At 48.7% G+C, this 16,630-nt stretch overlaps 2 protein-coding genes across 8 annotated transcripts; both read right to left on the bottom strand.

The window, feature by feature from the left end:
• Positions 1-2,597: 2,597 nt before the first annotated feature.
• On the bottom strand, positions 2,598-8,927 carry LOC125686199 (NACHT, LRR and PYD domains-containing protein 1b allele 2-like). Of its 7 annotated transcripts, none has more exons than XM_048929933.1 (15): positions 8,758-8,927; positions 8,233-8,296; positions 7,840-8,148; positions 7,521-7,772; positions 7,210-7,263; positions 6,859-6,882; positions 6,213-6,367; positions 5,554-5,621; positions 5,186-5,406; positions 4,823-5,079; positions 4,448-4,579; positions 4,205-4,361; positions 4,013-4,057; positions 3,724-3,777; positions 2,598-3,420 (listed from the first exon to the last, which is right to left on the bottom strand). In XM_048929933.1, the coding sequence occupies exons 3-15, from the start codon at positions 8,132-8,134 to the stop codon at positions 3,164-3,166; spliced, it is 1,971 nt and encodes a 656-aa protein (XP_048785890.1). In that variant the 5' UTR covers positions 8,135-8,148; positions 8,233-8,296; positions 8,758-8,927; the 3' UTR covers positions 2,598-3,163. The 7 variants fall into 7 exon arrangements, with proteins under 7 accessions (XP_048785890.1, XP_048785888.1, XP_048785889.1 ...); XM_048929931.1 differs by having other exon boundaries at positions 8,754-8,927; XM_048929932.1 differs by having other exon boundaries at positions 8,690-8,927.
• A 5,816-nt stretch (positions 8,928-14,743) lies between these two features.
• LOC125686117 (olfactory receptor 14J1-like) lies at positions 14,744-15,706 on the bottom strand. The gene has a single exon (XM_048929772.1). It carries the CDS (start codon positions 15,704-15,706, stop codon positions 14,744-14,746), a length of 963 nt encoding a protein of 320 aa, XP_048785729.1.
• Positions 15,707-16,630: the final 924 nt, after the last annotated feature.

Genomic DNA, 16,630 nt, shown 5'->3' on the forward strand with positions numbered 1-16,630 from the left:
TCATTGAATTGCAGGGCCACAGTTCTGATGTAATGTGTAATGGAAAGCATCCTTTATTCTCAGAGCCAGATGCACGGGAGACTCCTTCCTCCTGATCGTGCATGCCTGGCACAAAAGAGCTTCAGCTGATCTGCATTCAGACACTGCTTCAGCCCCTGGAGCTGCCCTATGGTAGAGAACAGCTGCAGTCTGCAATGAAAGCCCAGTCCTGGAGGTAAGGGGCTGCCAGGCACCTCAAAGCAGGTGAGCAATCGAGCCAAACTGCCAGCCGAACCAAAGGCAACATTAAAAGTGCCCCAAGAGCATCTTGTCTGCTGGATCCCCTCGGAGAATAAGGGAGCTGGTGGAGAGGTGTGTATAGAAGAGAATTAAGAGAATTACCAACATGGAAGTCAGTAATCAAAAGGAGGCTGGGGAATTATTACTGCATTCAGAGGTCCACACATGCAGAGCTATGGAGCAAGGTCACTTCATCTGTGAGGACTGGGGGAGAAATACAGTCCCAGTAAAGGGACATATAATAAAAGAGGAACAGAAAGCCTCAGTAAATAAAAGGTAACGAGGATTACTGCAACATGATTAAATCTGTCTCCTGGATGAAAACGAATCCCCTTTGTCACGACCTTCCAAGCTTGTGATTCTCTGCATGAGCAATGGAGGGCACTTACCTTGGGTGCAGAGCTGCTGCACCTCAGCTGCAGGCAGCCCGGCTCCGTGGAGTCGCATAGAGCAGCAGATGCCGGGTGCCCTCAGCCCAGAGCTGGCTGCAGGACGGCTTTGGTGCACTGCTGCCAGCACGGTGCTGCCCAGATGGCTTCCAGCTGGGCTCTCGCCGATTCACAGGGTGCCCCTCCGAGTGCTGCTGTCTGCAGAGCTGTCAGCTCCACCACAGTCTTTTCCTACCCGGAGTGCCTGGGAAGAGCTCGACTCCCAGGCTGCTCCCCTACCAGGGCATTGCTCATCATCACGTCAGATCACCACCCCGGGGGTTCGTGTTTTACCATGCTAACTAAGCACGGGTTTCTCTAAAGCATCTTGGCTTCCTTCTGCTGGGATGTGGCACAACCTTGTGCTCAGCCATTCCTACTTTCTTGTCCTCGCGTTCCTTTACACTCCTCTCCCTCATGAAGATGCCTTCACAAGAGATTGCACTCTCTGCCTGCCCTGCTCTTGAGGGCAGCATCTCTGTGCAGCTGGGTCACTTCTTCACTGAGCCCTGCCGATGGCAGAGTTTACACGTTTTAACTATGGAGCAAATGAGGCTCTTAATGGTGGAACAGCTCACAGCTACTCCTGGCATGAAGAAAGCTGCCGAACCTCTTTCTTCTGAGCTGAAAAGAATTCCTTTTCACTTACACTCTGGCGATAACTGAGCTCTTTCTCATCATTTTCTGATAACGTTCTTTCCTGATTCATCAATAGGTGCTCTTTTGAAGGCATCAGCATGGTTAAAAATTCCTCGTACCTGGTAGATGCGAAGATTAAAGTCATCTGTTGTGACTTCATTGCTCCTGTGAAGCAGGATCGTTGAGAAAAGCAAGGCTGTTCGCACACCTAGCAAAGCTGAACTGGAACATTTTAGAATTAGCATTCATTGATTCCTTTTGTTAAACTCATATTGGTCCTTAAGCCAGATCCCTATTGCTAAACTAGTCTTTGTCACACTCAAGGTCAGAGATTTTTTAAGAAATGTCACTCTCCCTGTACTTCATCACTGACAGTAATTGTGCACAAATGTCCATACTGTTAACAAGTGATGACGTGAGTAAGGAGGGACTATAAAGCAATGATTGTTTTTCTCTGGTAAAAGAGGGCTTATGAAAGTCTGCTATAAAGCCATGATCAGATTTTTGATTGCAACTCTCTTCATTCCACTTGAAAAAATTGCAAGCAGCATTGGCTGCAAATATTTGAAAGTATAATGATTATTTATTTATGTATTTACTTATTGTAATCCAAACCTATTCTCAAATTCCTTTATCACAACGAAGAACAAGGCAGATCTTTTATTACTCACAGAACTGCATTTAGCCAATGGATCCAAACGCATGAAGTGATTGGCCATAACTTGAGCTGGCCCTGCACCATGCCCTCCCTGTCCCTGGTTTCAGCCCAGCCCACACCAGCGTTTGGTTGGTGGTGAGGGTGCTGAGGGCCTGGGCTGCTTAGTGGGAAGAGTCACCCCATGGTAACATGGGGAAGGGAGTGCAGGCTGCACTGTGAGCTGTGCCAGGCCGCAGGTTGGACATGCCTGCCATAACCTACAGAAACTCCACGCAATGGGGAGCTCACACTCTTAACACCCTATGGACAAACATGGACACCTGTCAACCACATGGAGACCCCACAACCCATGGAGACACCACAAACCCATGGAAACCTCAGAACCCCACAAAGAACTCAACTCCTCGGGCCTCTGCCCCTCTCAGCTACTGATCATCTCCCACTCCTGAGGCACTGTCTCTATGGTGATGGCCTCCTCTGAAGAGGATGGAATTTGGTAGATTGAAGGTCAATCTCCTCAAGTTTGTAGAGATTATTCCTGAGAGATAAATTCCCTGCCCTGGTGTGTTTGGGAATTTGAAGAATCAAATGGCTGAATCAAAAATGGTCAATTTTAATGAAATAAGTCAAATGGTGATTGGAAGAAGGGTCACCTTACACTTCTTGGTCTATGGAAGAAATTCCTGCTGACAGTGCACTCATAGTCCATCAAGGGAAAACAAAAAGTAGAAACAGTGGGTTCAGTCTCAACGTTGTCCTTCAGAGACAAGGAATCAGAAATAATTGATCAGAAATATGGGAAGAATGAGTGAAAAGGGAACAACTTAGCCACAAGTGTACCAAATGTGATAATGTGCTGGTGTTGGCAAGAGAGGGAAACCGCCCTGGAAATGATTTTTACGCTCACTAAGAGCAAATTACATAGAAAACAATGTATACATTTCCACATGTGGGAATGAGGCTATAATGAAACATCCCATCCCAAATCTAGTATCTTCCAGCCCCATAATGGTCACACCCAGTGAAGGTGAAACTAAGTACCCAATAAGAAACTGTAAAAAACCGAGGTCTCCCTGAGTGGTATAGAGCTCATCCAGAAACTCATCTTTCCCACATCCTCCATGGGCCATGCTCTCTCAGAGCCTCCCCGAGATGGATTTCACTGTCCCTGGAGGTCCTGGAGAAGGTGATCATTGGTTTTCTTCAGCGCATCAAGGAACAGATCCTTGCAGGCAACATCCCAGCTTGGCATGAAGCTGTAGAGGAGCCGCATCTGCTCCTGCGGTGTGGGCATTCCTCGGATGCTCTGATACTGCTCATTGGTCAGGACGCGCCCATAGAGTTGGTCCAGGACAGGGCTGACTGATGTCACACGTTGGATCAGCTGCTCTCGGTGTTGCTCCACAAAATGCAGCCCTGGTGTGGGTGAGTGGTTGGATGCTCGTGCTCAGCAGGCGACATCCCACCTGCACTAGGGCTGAAGGACCCTCAATCTCTGCTTCTGCTGGACCCTGGCATGGCGTATCACCTCTCCTGCCTCAGCTGAGACTTTGGGCAAGGAGATAGAGTTTGACAATCTCTTGGTAAAGCTCATCCTAGTCCTCCTCATCTCAATCTCTATCTCGGTTTTGAAGATCTTCCGTCTGCTTTGGCATTGTGCCCTCATGGCCTCCCTCCGTGGGGCAGGTTGGTGAGGAAAAAAGGCAGCCCAAAACTCACCTTTTTGTTGGGCCTGGACAGAAGAGGATGGCTGGTGCTCCATGAGTGATGGATCTGCAAGGTTGGGAGGCAGGAAGAAGCAGGTTCATTGGAAATCCATGGGAAGCATTTTGGGGATGTGGCTTGTGACCTCATGCTGTCCCATTGGCCTGGATGTTGGACTGGGATGTACACATTTCCTCATGAATGTGTCAGAAGCCATGCTGAGCAAGAAAACCCTCTCTCCACGTTGGATGAGGAAAGACCTGGACCTCCAGGCCAAAACCACCACCCTAATGGATGAACAAACCTGAAAACAATGATGTGGAAAAGGCAACTGGTGGCTCGATGTCTCCTGGAGGAGAACAAGAAGAATGAAGGACATGAATTGAAGACAGGAGGTTGGGACACACACCGTGAGAGATGTTTGCACCCCTTCCTCCTTTTCCAAACTTGTATGCATCCTCAAGACCTCACCTGGGGCTGCATCCTGCCTCCCTACCTGCTCTCAGGAAGGTGGCCCAGAGCGGGCTGTGCTCCATTTTGCTCTCCTGTGACACCTTTGTCAAGGTGAGCTGCATTCCCTCCTTCAGGTCCTTGCTGTAGATCTCGGTGTAGAGCTGGCGGCTGCCTGAAGTCAGGTAGATGAATTTCAGCTCCTGGCAGAGGCAAGTTGGTGCATTAAGGTGAGCTCATAGTGAACATGATCCCTCATAGTGATCATGAGGGGCAGGGTCCAACATACTTGGGGGTTTATCTCTGCCTCAGAGGGACTGGACACACGGTACCGTGTGTTAAACTTCAGTGGCTGGGAGGTGTGAGGAGGTTTGTCCACCAGGAAGGAATGGCCCCGTCTCTTCTCATCCTTCTCCACTGCCTGCAAAATGATTGTGTGGTGAGTGTGGAGACAAATGGTGATGGGAGAGACAAGAAGAGGGCAAGGAGACCAAGTGAGGAAGAAGAGCCACAAAGAGATCAGGAGAGCAGGGTCCCAGTAGTGCCTCGTGGGAGTCTGTTTGCCAGAGGTGCTTCACAATCCCAATCTCTTCCAGGAGGCACCCATTTTTTGACTGCCTACATGTGACCACAAAACTGAATCAGAAACCAAACCTGTGCTTACCTTCTCCAGGCCATGATTGTTGGGGATGAGGTAGAGATGAAGGGTGATGTCTGCAGCCCTGATGACACGGTAGAGCAGCACAAGGCAGTGCACAGGTATGAAGGGGAATGAGGCTGAAAGCAAGATGACACCCATAGGTGAGAAGCTGGGGTCTCTCAGCACTGCATGGAATGGCGTCACTGCATCAGGATTCTCCAGGCACAAGTTCCCATCCACAAGGTGGCCAATATGCATCCCAGACATGCTTAACTTCCTCTCTGTGAATGGACATAATGTTCACAGATTGACTCATCTGACTGGGGATCGGGTGCGTTGTCCCCCAGGGCTGTTTCAGTCACCGAGCCTTCATCCTTGCTGCAGTACCTGAGAGACACAGGAAGTGTGGGAGGTGAATGGCCTCAACAGCACGTGGTTCAGCACGGATGTCAAACACGGGTCCAGCCTCCATCCATTCAGAGGGGATTCCTGCAGGCAGGTGACTTTCCCAGAAGGAGTACTCATACTCAATTGTGGTGGCCATCCTCACTAAGAACTTGAGCTTTGTCTCAGTGCACCGGAAGAAGCCAGCCCGAGGAAAATGAGCTCTGCAGAGTGGTAGAAGGAGAGAAGAAAGAAAGGATCTTGCAGGCTGGACACTGGGCTACTGGGCTGTGGGATCACCCTGTCTTTTTTTTTTTTTTTTTGGTGGCTATTTGCTCAGGAGAGGGCACCTCCTGCTGTCAGGTGCTCACCTGTATATCTCTTTCTTGCCATCTTTGCCCCCAGTAATCTCTGGTTTCACTTCTTCTGCCCCATCCTCCTGAGCAAGAAGCACAGAATCACAGACAGGTTTAAGCTCAGTATCAAGGCTGGTTTGGTTTAATGGATTCCTCATTCCTGGAGGATTTTAAGAGACATGTGGATGTGATGACTGGGGACATGGTTCAGTGGCAGGCTCATAGTAGTAGTTGGTGACTGGACCGGAACATGTGTCTCTTTTCCAACCAAAGTGATTCTACAAATTCTGTGATGCTATTATTCTACCGTTTTCCAGTTTGATGATGCTCTGTCTGATGCAGACTGTGTTCAGACAGGTCTGCATTTGTGCTTTGAACTGATGATCTTAGAGGCCTTTTCCAAACTACACCATCCCATGATCGTATGATCTGGTCCAAACCTTCCTGCAGGGCTACCCAGAGTGTGTTTCTCAGACCCAAGTCCAACAGCATTTTGAAGAACCTTGGGGAAGGAGACTCTGGAACCTCTCAGGGCAACCCAATGCTCTCAGGCTTTCTTCATGGGAGAAGTGCACCAGGATCTGAATCCCTGGTGAGCAATCACCAGAGACAGATAAGTGCAAGGCTGTCCTAGAAAACCACTCTGAAATAAGCAGGAGAGCACAGCACCTTACCTCTTGACTTGAGCATGCCATGCATTTGGGACTTGAGCCTCTGCCACTGCTGCTCTCCACATCAAAAGGCTCGTCTTCTGGATGTGCAGGAGTTGTGAATGGGAACAGCTTTCCCACCTGCTCTCTCAGTTTTGAGACTGTGCCGTAGAATGAAGCTGTAAGGCAAGGAGTGAGCATTTATCTCCCTCTGTCCCCAAGGGCTGCAATGGCCTCTTCTTGACCCCCCTAAGTTGCCATTTCCCTCATTATACTGGCTTCATTAGTGCATAAGAAAGGTCAAAAGGCAAGAACTATCCAGATCCTTGTATATCTTAAGTGCCAGGAGAGCCTGGCATTTGAATTGATCTTGGTTGACCTATGTGATCACTGGCTGATTGTAGGCCTCACACATTGCTTAGCTTACACACCGCTGTCTTATCATGATAAGGTAAGTCATGATAATGTATCTGTCAGAAATATTTCTCACTTTCTTAACCTGAAAAGCTCTGTTGGAGCTAGGTCCCTGACCTGCATGCAGAGGGAAAAAACAAAGAGCCCAAGCCAGTCCTGCTTTTGGAAGGCTGTGTCCGGAGGGATGGAAGGTGTTGTACGGAAGGTGATGTAGTTCAGCAAAGGAAGTGACGGTGCTGAGCAGCTCAGAGCTCACCTTGTGTATTAGATATCCAGGCATCTGCAGGAGAGAGGAGATGGCAGTGAGGCAGAGAAATATAAGTGAGGTGATTGCTTTGAGACCCTGGGGAAGGCTGCTTGGGGCAGAGCAAAATGGCTCCTAACTAAAGAAATGCAGTAAAGCAAAAGGAGAATGCACTTGTGGCCTACGAGAGGGCGTCCTGCTGCACTGAGTACATAGCTGAAGGAAGGTAACCAAAAGCCAAGGACTATCTGGAAACTTGTCCATTTTAACCAGCGTTACTTCACAGAATGGCTCAGGAGGGGACTCTGGGGAGATGATGCAGTTTAACAAAGGGATGATTGTGTTTAACAGTTCAGAACTCACCCAGATTTACTATCCAGCCTTCAAATGCCGAGGAGTAGTGGGTCAATCCATCTCCTACAGATAGGGAGCAGTGGTGAGTTGGATAAATCTAGGGTTAAAGAATTACCTCTGCAGAAATGTGGTCCAAGAATAAGACTTCCTCATGTGCTCTCTACATCCTCCACTACTTGCATCTGCAGCTGCTGAGTAATAGCTCCCACACAAATGCCTCCTGTCCCTCCCAAGTACAAAGGTGTGTAGATGTCCCTGTGATCCTCCTTTCTTTCTGAAGGCTTTTCTCAACTGCGAAGATAATTGAATTTCATTCTTACCTGCATATTGCAAGAAGAGGGAGAGATTATTTCTCCTCAGCACATTGTACAGACAATATTTGGCTGTGGCATCCCACACTGGCACAAGTTCATAGAGCTTCTGCATTCTCTTCTGGTTGGTACTCTCTGCCATGATGCTATCATGCTGCTTGGAGCTCAGCACACCTTCCTGGAGGAGTTCCTCGATAGTCCCTCCCACATTATTGGCTCGCTGGATTATAAACTCTTTGTTCTGCTCAACAAACCTTGCGCCTTGCAGAGAAGAGGAGAATGAGTTCAGTCACTCAGTGCTGCCATGACCTCACCTCCCCCAGCTCACCTGTTTGCAGCGTGTCCAGGAGACGTTTGGCCTGGTGCACCTGTCCCATGGCTCTCAGCACATCCACTGTCACCTCTACGCAGTAGGACCTCCCGTAGTGGCTGTACAGCAGGGTGGCAAGTGCAGCTGGTGACAGCCCTGCCACACTCTCCAGGTCAACGCGCTCATACCCCTCCCTGGGCTGGAACTTGCTGAGTTCCCTTTTGAATTTCCAGAAGTCATGCTTCTCCAGGAACTTCAGGGTGTCCCACAGTAGACTTGTCACTGTGTTCTCTGTACTGCCTCCTGATGCCATCGTGCATCACAGCTCTGGTGCGGAGAGGTGCTTGAGGGACTTTGGGGATGCGATTCTTAACAGCAAGAGGTTTTCAGGACAGCCAAGACCCCTCTCACTTGATTCTGTGGGGACACCAAGATTCTTCTGGGGATTCCTTCAGCATGAGGACTGGTTACAGTGCTGTGGTAATAATTAGAACTTTATTACTACATTAAAATTTAGGAGGAGGAATTGCATAAACATTTTAGCAAGATGAATCAGCTGTTAAACTTTTCACTGGCAGTCATTCCTGAGCCATCTGGTGGAAAGTGAGAACACATAGCTGAATGATATCTATGTCATGCCATGAGCCACTGCTTATCTGACTTTGGGATCTTTGGCAAATTCAGGACAGACCTCAGGATTCTGGTTACAAGCCGACTGTCAGAAATGCACATACACAGAAATACACAGAGATAAACATTTTAGTAAGCAGCACAATTTTCCATTACCTTCAATCTTGAGGCTGCACAGAGCAATTAGCATATCTTTCTCATTACCTTGAATCCTTAGTAGCTCCAACTTTTCACTTACCTGGATGACCTTTGGTAGGCCTGCTGCTCAACAGTGTGAAATTATAACTAGACTCAGATTTTACCTACAGAAGTCGCTCTTTTGGTCTTCAGAGGAAGAAGATGAAGGTGTAGACATCCCTGGTCACCAAGGGCCCACAGGCTTTGCAGCAGCTCAGGTCTGAGCCCCTCTTAGGGTGTGCTGCTGCAGGATCTTGTGGGCTACTTCTCAGTTTTACTTTCACTTCCTGATCGAGCACTGGTTGTCCCCACCCCTAGTGAGATAACACCTGGACTTTGATATTACTGAGGGGCGGAACCCCACTGCCAGCTGGAGGCTGGCCTGAAATGAATGTCCCCAGAGTCGGGTTATGCAGTGGATGAGAAGAAAGTGGAATAACAGGTGAGAGACTGCTTCTTTATGCAGCTGTGTGCCTTGGCATGGAATCAGGGAATGAAAGAATCAGAGAGGCAGAGAATCATCACTAGTATGCCCTCACAGCACAGAAAGCCAACAGTACCCTGGCCAGCAGGTGACCCTCTACTCTGTGCTGTGAGACCTCATCGGGAGTACTGCATCCAAATGTGGAGCCATCAGTGCAGGAGAGACTCAGAGATGTTGGAACACATCCAGAGGAGGGCCACAAAAATGATCCAAGGGATGGAACATCTCTTCTATGGGGACAGGCTGAAAGAGCTGGGACTGTGCAGCCTGGAGAAGAGGAGGTTACAAGGTGAGCTGATAGCAGCCTTTAGTACATAAAGGGGAGCTACAGGACAGAAGGGATCAGACTCTTTAGCAGAGTCTGTGGTGATAGGATAAGGGGAAATGGTCTCAAACTTACAGACAGGAGATTTAGGTTGATACAAGGAAAAAGTATTTTACAGTGAGGGTGGTGAGGCACTGGAACAGATTGCCCAGAGGTGTGGAGGATGCCCCATCACTGGAGACATTCAAAGTCAGGCTGGACCAGGCGCTGGCCAACCTGATTAAGCTGTGGATGCCCCTGTTCATTGCAGGGTTGTTGGACTAGATGGCCTTTAAAGTTCCCTTCCAACTACAAGAATTCTATGATTTAACTGAACACAAATGGCAAAAGCCTCAGTGGCACACAGGGCAAGTAAGGGCAATAATCCCTGATCCTAATTCCGTGTGTAGTAAGCGTTATAAACAAGAGGATATTTCTACAGTGAAGTACAAGAGGGAGAAGTACGGAATGGTGTGACTTATCTGCCATGTAGGAAATTCACAGTGAATTACCTGAAATGTTTGAAGACAGTTGGGGTTGAAGGGTAAATTATCAAGTGTGGACTTAGGGCTAAGAAGGAGGATATTAAAGGCTGACAGTGCTTCCAGGAAGAGTCTATCCTGAAAAAACCTTTATAGTCACCAGCTACAGAAAACAACAACAACAAACCCTGGTGGAAAACTGCACTAGTGCAAAGCATGCAGGTTGGCATAGTGCTGTCTGACAGCTCCTGGCAGTGAGGCCATGTGCAGCAGGCCAGGTGAGTTCTGTGGGGATGGAGTTGTTCCCACACCAATGCAACCCCATATTTAACAAAAGCCACCTGGCACCTGAAAGCATAGCATCCCCTTTCAGCGCATGTCACCATTAACAGCAGCCAATGGAAGATGAGTGAAGCTGGAGTCAAGTGTCAGTAAAACCCACAGAAAGGACCGAGGAAACCACGAGTAAAGTGAGGGTAAACATTGAGTAAATTGTGAGTAAAACCCAGAGTAAAGATGAGTAAAATCAGTAGTGTGGTTGTACACCTGGAGCAGAATAAGAATAAACCCAAGTAAAATGGAGTAAACCCAATGTAAAGTGTGTGTAAACCTGGTGTAAAGTGTGAGTAAATCCAGAAGGAAAGTAAGGGTAAACCTGGAGTAATGTGTGAGACAACCCAAAGAAAATAGTGAGTAAATTCAGAGTTAAGTGATAGTAAACCTGGAGTAATCTGTGTGTAAACCCAGAGTAAAATGTGAATGCACCCTAAGAAGAGTAAAAGTAAACCCCTTGAAAAGTGTGTAGACTCCCTCTGTCTGAGTTGCCACCGTCTTCCTGCAGTAATCCCGCTGTCTTGCAGAGACCATGATGAAACCTGTGGTCTAAGACTGCCATGAGGAAAGCTGGTCTCCTGAGCCAAGAGGGACAACCCTTACACACCCTGCCACTTGGCCGCCTTCTCACACCCACAGCTGCAGCACCGTAGAGGCAGCGTGGGCTGAGCTCACACACAGACTTATCCTCCCTCTCTTCAGCAGGCAGCAACAACCCACTGTGCTCTGTGGCCAGAGGCAAACCTCCCCCCAGGCTATTGAAAGGTTATCACCATGAGTCAAGTGTCCAGGTTAAGAGTGGGCAGTGCCAGCCCCACCCTTCACACTCAACAGCCTGCCTACAAGCTGCCAGCCTACCAGCACAACTGCAGCATTGTTGCTGGCTGAAAAAACAGCCTACCCTGAAAGTGATCTACTTCAGGGTTTACTCACAGTTTACTCCAGGTTTACTCACACTTTAGACCGGGTTTTACTCACACTTTACTCCAAATTTTACATGCACTTTACATCTTACACAATGAGCTCAGATGGGGAACCTCAGCCATCCAGGAATCCTAGAGGTGATCATTGACTGGCCTGGAGGTAAAAAGTTTGGTACATTACCAGGAGAAGAAGTATCATGTGCTAAAGAGTCCCCACCATACAATGGACTACCAGAGAATGAAAAGAAATATGCCCTGTTCACAGATGGATCGTGTCGTATTGTGGGAAAGCATCGCAGATGGAAATCTGCTGTGTGGAGCCCCACATGACAAGTTGCAGAGGCCACTGAAGGGAAAGGAGAATCAAGGCAATGTGCAGAGGTAAAGGCTGTCCAACTGGCCTTAGATGTTGCTGAACGGGAGAGGTGGCCAATGCTCTATCTTTACACTGACTCATGGACAGTGGTAAATGCCCTATGGGGGTGGTTACAGCAGTGGGAGCAAAATAACGGGCAAAGAAGGGGTAAACCTATTTGGGCTGCTGAACTGTGGAAAGACATTGCTGCCAAATAAAGGATATGGCTGTAAAGGCGCATCATGTGGATGCTCATGTGCCCAAGAGTCGGGCTACTGAAGAACAGCAAAATAACCATCAGGTAGACCGAGCTGCCAGGATTGAGGTGGCTCAAATAGACCTGGACTGGAAGAAAACAAGGGTGAATTATTTCAGGCTTGATGGGCCCATGAGACCTCACACCATCAAGGAAGAGATGCAACATGTAAGTGGGCTAGAGAACAAGGGGTGGATTTAACTATGGACACTACTGCACAGGTTATTCATAACTGTGACACATGTGCCACAAGTAAACAAGCCAAGAGGATGAAACCTCTCTGGGGGGAAGGGCAATGGCCGAAGCGTAAATATGGGGAGGCATGGCAGGTTGATTATATCACCTTGCCACGATCTCGCAGTGGTAAGCGTTATGTGCTCACCATGGTGGAGGCAACCACTGGGTGGCTTGAAACATATGCAGTACTCCATGCTACTGTCCAAAACACCATCTTGGGTCTGGTGAACCAAGTCCTGTGGCAAAATAGCACCCCAGAAAGGATTGAGTCAGATAATGGAACTCATTTCAAAATTCTCTTGCAAACACTTGGGCCAAAGATCATGGCACTGAGTGGATTTATCGTATTCTCTACCATGCACTAGCCTCTGGTAAAATACAAGGGGTTGTTCAAAACTATGCTGAAAGCAATGGGTGGCGGAACATGTAAGCACTGGGAGAAGCATTTGGTAGAAGTCACCTGGTTGGTGATAGACCAGAGGATCTATCAATCGTGATGGTCCTACCCAACCCAGCTGCCTACATACAGAAGAGGGTGATAAAGTCCCTGTTGTACATGTATACAGCAAGTTGGGAAAAGCAGTTTGGGTCTTTCTAGCTTCTGGAAGGGACAAATCTCTCCATGGTACTGTTTTTGCTCAGGGACCTGGGTCCACTTGAGGGTGATGCAGAAAAATGGGGATGTTCAATGTGTACCACAAGGAAACTTGATGCTGGGGGAGTGCAGTCAGTAATTCTATGTATATATATGTATATAGACGTGTGTATAATGCATTTTAATCACTGTTTGTTTGTTTATATGTATATATCTTAAGCATGATGTAGTAATGTAGAGAAAGGGGTGGGATGTCATGGTTTTGTGATTTTTTGGTTTTCAGTATTCCATATCAGAACATCATGTAGTGCACTGGGAATTCAAGTGTTAATGTTCCAATTCCAGGTACCCATCCCTATACTTTACAGCAGTCACGGGATCTGGCCCTTCAAGGTGGGGGGGCGGTCTCTTACTGCCTTGCAGTGGATGCTGGAGGTGCTTTCCTAGCCATTCCAAGGTTTTCAGGTTTGTCTCAGTCTCAGGAACACTCTCTCACTCATCTTGTCTGATTTATTAGTCTTAACTTCTGTTAGATTGTATTATATTGTGTAATCTTGCATTCTGATATCACAGTTAATAAAATAAGTTTTCCTGCATAGCTCGTTGCCACTGTTTTTGTTTTTGTTTTGTCTTGTTTGTTTGTTTGTTTTTTCCTTCCTTGATCCCAGCTCCCATCTCCCTATCCCTTTTCCCTTTTCCCTTTTCCCTTTTCCCTTTTCCCTTTTCCCTTTTCCCTTTTCCTTCCCATTTTGTGGGGCTGGGAGGCCGGGGCAGGGGCCCATTGTCTCCTGTCACAAGCATAGATTGATCTAGTTAACTCCGTGACAGCAAGGAAAGAATGAAGAGATTTTTGCCTCAACCCGGGAATTGTTGAACTGTGTTTTCTCCCCTATCCTGTTGAGGAGGGGCAGAGACAGAGCAGCATAGGGGGCACCTGAGAGCCAGGCAAGGTGAGCACAGCACAGCTGGGCGCTGAGTTCCAGGCTGATTATGAGGTCCCCAGCATGTCCCCTACAGCTCTCAGCCAGTCCTGTTCTGAGCTCTGCTGAGCTCTGGGCCAGGAGATGGACTGGGCCTGGCTGCCCTTTCGCCAGCGAAGGCACTGAGCTCAGGGGAAATGTGGAGTGGTTCCATTTCAGCCCTCAGCCCTCAGCAGATTACAGTGAAAAGTGCTGCTGGGAACCACTGGCATGAGAGCTGGGTCTGGTGGTAGCTTCCTTGGGCAGTGTCTCCTTTTTGTTCACACAACAGGAAGCTTTTCTGGATCTGTGCCCTGAGACACCCTGCTTCATGGCCCCACAGCCACGGGGTGGAGTCCAGGGCCTCAGGATCACCTCTGCCAGCTCCCTCCTCTTGTGGGCTCTCAGAGGCTGCTGTCCTTGCATGGTCTGAGCAGAGGACTTATCCTGTGAATGATCACAACCAGATCCTGGTGCTCTATCTATCCCCCAGCATGCTCTTCTTCTACCAGGGTTGACTTTGGGTAATGACCAGCATGAGGGTTGGGAGAGGACTTTTGCCTGGGACGGGGACTGAGCAACAGCAGCAAGGTCATAGGGGTCCTGGTTGTACTTGATTCTTCAGGGAAATTTCATGAGCACGTCAGCTCCCATCAGACTCCATCCCTCCTCTGATCTGTTTGGCAGTTGATGGGTGTCTCTGTGCTGGTCGTGATGATCAGAGTGGGCAGTAGACCCAGGTGGACAGGGATGAGTGCTGATAAATCTTCTCCCTGGGAGTCTGTGGGTGTGCAAAATGCTTGGAATAACAATGGAGCATTTCCAAAGGCACTATGTGTGTGCAGGTATGCCTGAGGAATCTTTCTCCAGCCTCCTGTCCGGCATCTGCTGCATCCCCACTGCCTCCATGGTACCTGCTGACATCTCATTAGCCTGCAGATACAAAAGGATAACACAGAGGCTGTGGGAGAGTCAGCACTGACCCAGAGTTCATATGGGCTCCAGGAGAAAGAGAGCAGGGTGGTGCCTCAGTAGAAGTACTAGGAAGCCAAACACTTGCTAACCACCAATGATAATCACACACACACATACATATGAAAAGCAAAGAAAAATGTATCTATTAATATAAATAAAGATTATAAACATTAAAAATCATAATACAGGTCTGCTACAGGACAGAATTTGAGTCATTTGTAGAGACAGATGAGAAGTTTATCCCTGCTGAAATGTGTCCATAACATCATTTCCCTCACTGCATCCTTGAGCTCCTTGTTCCTCATGCTGTAGATGAGGGGGTTCAGTGTTGGAGGCACCACCGAGTACATAAATGAAATCACCAGGTTCAGGGATGGGGAGGAGATGAAGGGCAGTTTCAGGTAGGCCAGAAAGTCAGTGCTGACAAAGAGGGAGACCACGGCCAGATGAGGGAGGCACGTGGAGAAGGCTTTGTGCCGTCCCTGCACAGAGGGCATCCTCAGCACGGCCCTGAAGATCTGCACATAGGACACAACAATGAATACAAAGCACCCAAATACAGCAAGAACACTAACCACAAGAAATATAGTTTCCCTGAGGTAGTCTGATTCTGAGCAGGAGAGCTTGAGGATCTGGGGGATTTCACAGAAGAATTGGTTCACAACTTTACCTTGACACAGTGGCTGAGAAAACGTACTGATAGTGTGCAACAGAGCATAGAGAAGCCCAGTGCCCCAGGCAGCTGCTGCCATGGTGGCACAAGATCTCCTGTCCATCAAGGTCCCGTAGTGCAGGGGCTTGCAGATGGCAACGTAGCGGTCATAGGACATGATGGTGAGAATGCAATACTCTGCTGATATCAGAAAGACAAACAGAAAGGTCTGGGCAACACATCCAGCGTAGGAGATGTGCCTGGTGTCCCAGAGGGCATTGGCCATGGCTTTGGGGAGAGTGGTGGAGATGCAGCCCAGGTCGAGGAGGGCGAGGTTGAGGAGGAAGAAGTACATGGGGGTGTGCAGGCGGTGGTGGCAGGCTACGGCTGTGCTGATGAGGCCGTTGCCCAGGAGGGCAGCCAGGTAGATGCCCAGCAAGAGCCAGAAGTGCAGGAGCTGCAGCTGCCGCGTGTCTGCCAACGCCAGGAGGAGGAACTGGCTGATGGAGCTGCTGTTGGGCATCTGCAGTTCCTGGGCCTGGAGTCCTGTTCAGAATGCAGAAGATAATGATGAGTCAAGACCATTCTCAGAGTCACTCCTGCTATACTATAAAACCTTTTCTTTCTCTTTGGCAAATGTTCATTTAGCCCCATTTCTTGAGTTTAATTTCATGAAGTTCAGCATTCCATAAGAAAAAGTAACTTATGGAGATTTTGGCTTTTTCTAATTTTCAAATCTTAGCTCTTTCTGGGTATTTTCACCTATTTCTATGTCTGATATCTTTACCTTACCTTAACTGCTCTTAGAGCATCCAATCCCAACCTCTGTGCAGTTCAATTTCTGTCAGAGAAAGCTGCCTGTTTACAGGGTTTGTGCATTATCTGTGTCTGCAGAAAACAATGATAATTTCAACAGGTTCCATCCTTCGAGAATGGAGAGGCTGAAACCATATTCTGTGTGACCGTTCATAATGCAAGTGATCGAGAGAAGTACAATTCAGGAGTCTCATAGCTGTGCTCAAAGTTGACAGCCCCTTTCACATTTCTACCTCCCATCCTTTCCCCCTCCCTGAGATAAGGAAAAGGAAAATCTCTACCTTGCTTCTCCTACAAATTGCCCTTAGAAACACCCTGAGGAGCAGAGTATCAGTGATCCCCCTGCCCCAGGCAGCAGCAGAAAGCAGGGGCAGCAGAAGGAGCCTGCCCTGTCCTGCCCTGCCCTGCCCTGCCCTGCCCTGCCCTGCCCTGCCCTGCCCTGCCGGGGGCTCCTTCCCCCCACACATCTCCCCACAGCGCCCTGGGCAGCTCCCCGGGCAGGCTGAGTGCAGAGCCTGGCAGGCAGCAGATTTCCTGCCCTGGCACACAGCCCCTGGGGCACAGCAAGGACCTGCTCTGCAGGACAGCCCTAGGCACCCAGCTACAGCCCCGGCTGCACAGCCTGCAGCTG

The sequence above is a fragment of the Lagopus muta genome, chromosome 32 (assembly GCF_023343835.1).
Source record: "Lagopus muta isolate bLagMut1 chromosome 32, bLagMut1 primary, whole genome shotgun sequence".
NCBI classification, from domain to species: Eukaryota; Metazoa; Chordata; class Aves; order Galliformes; family Phasianidae; genus Lagopus; species Lagopus muta.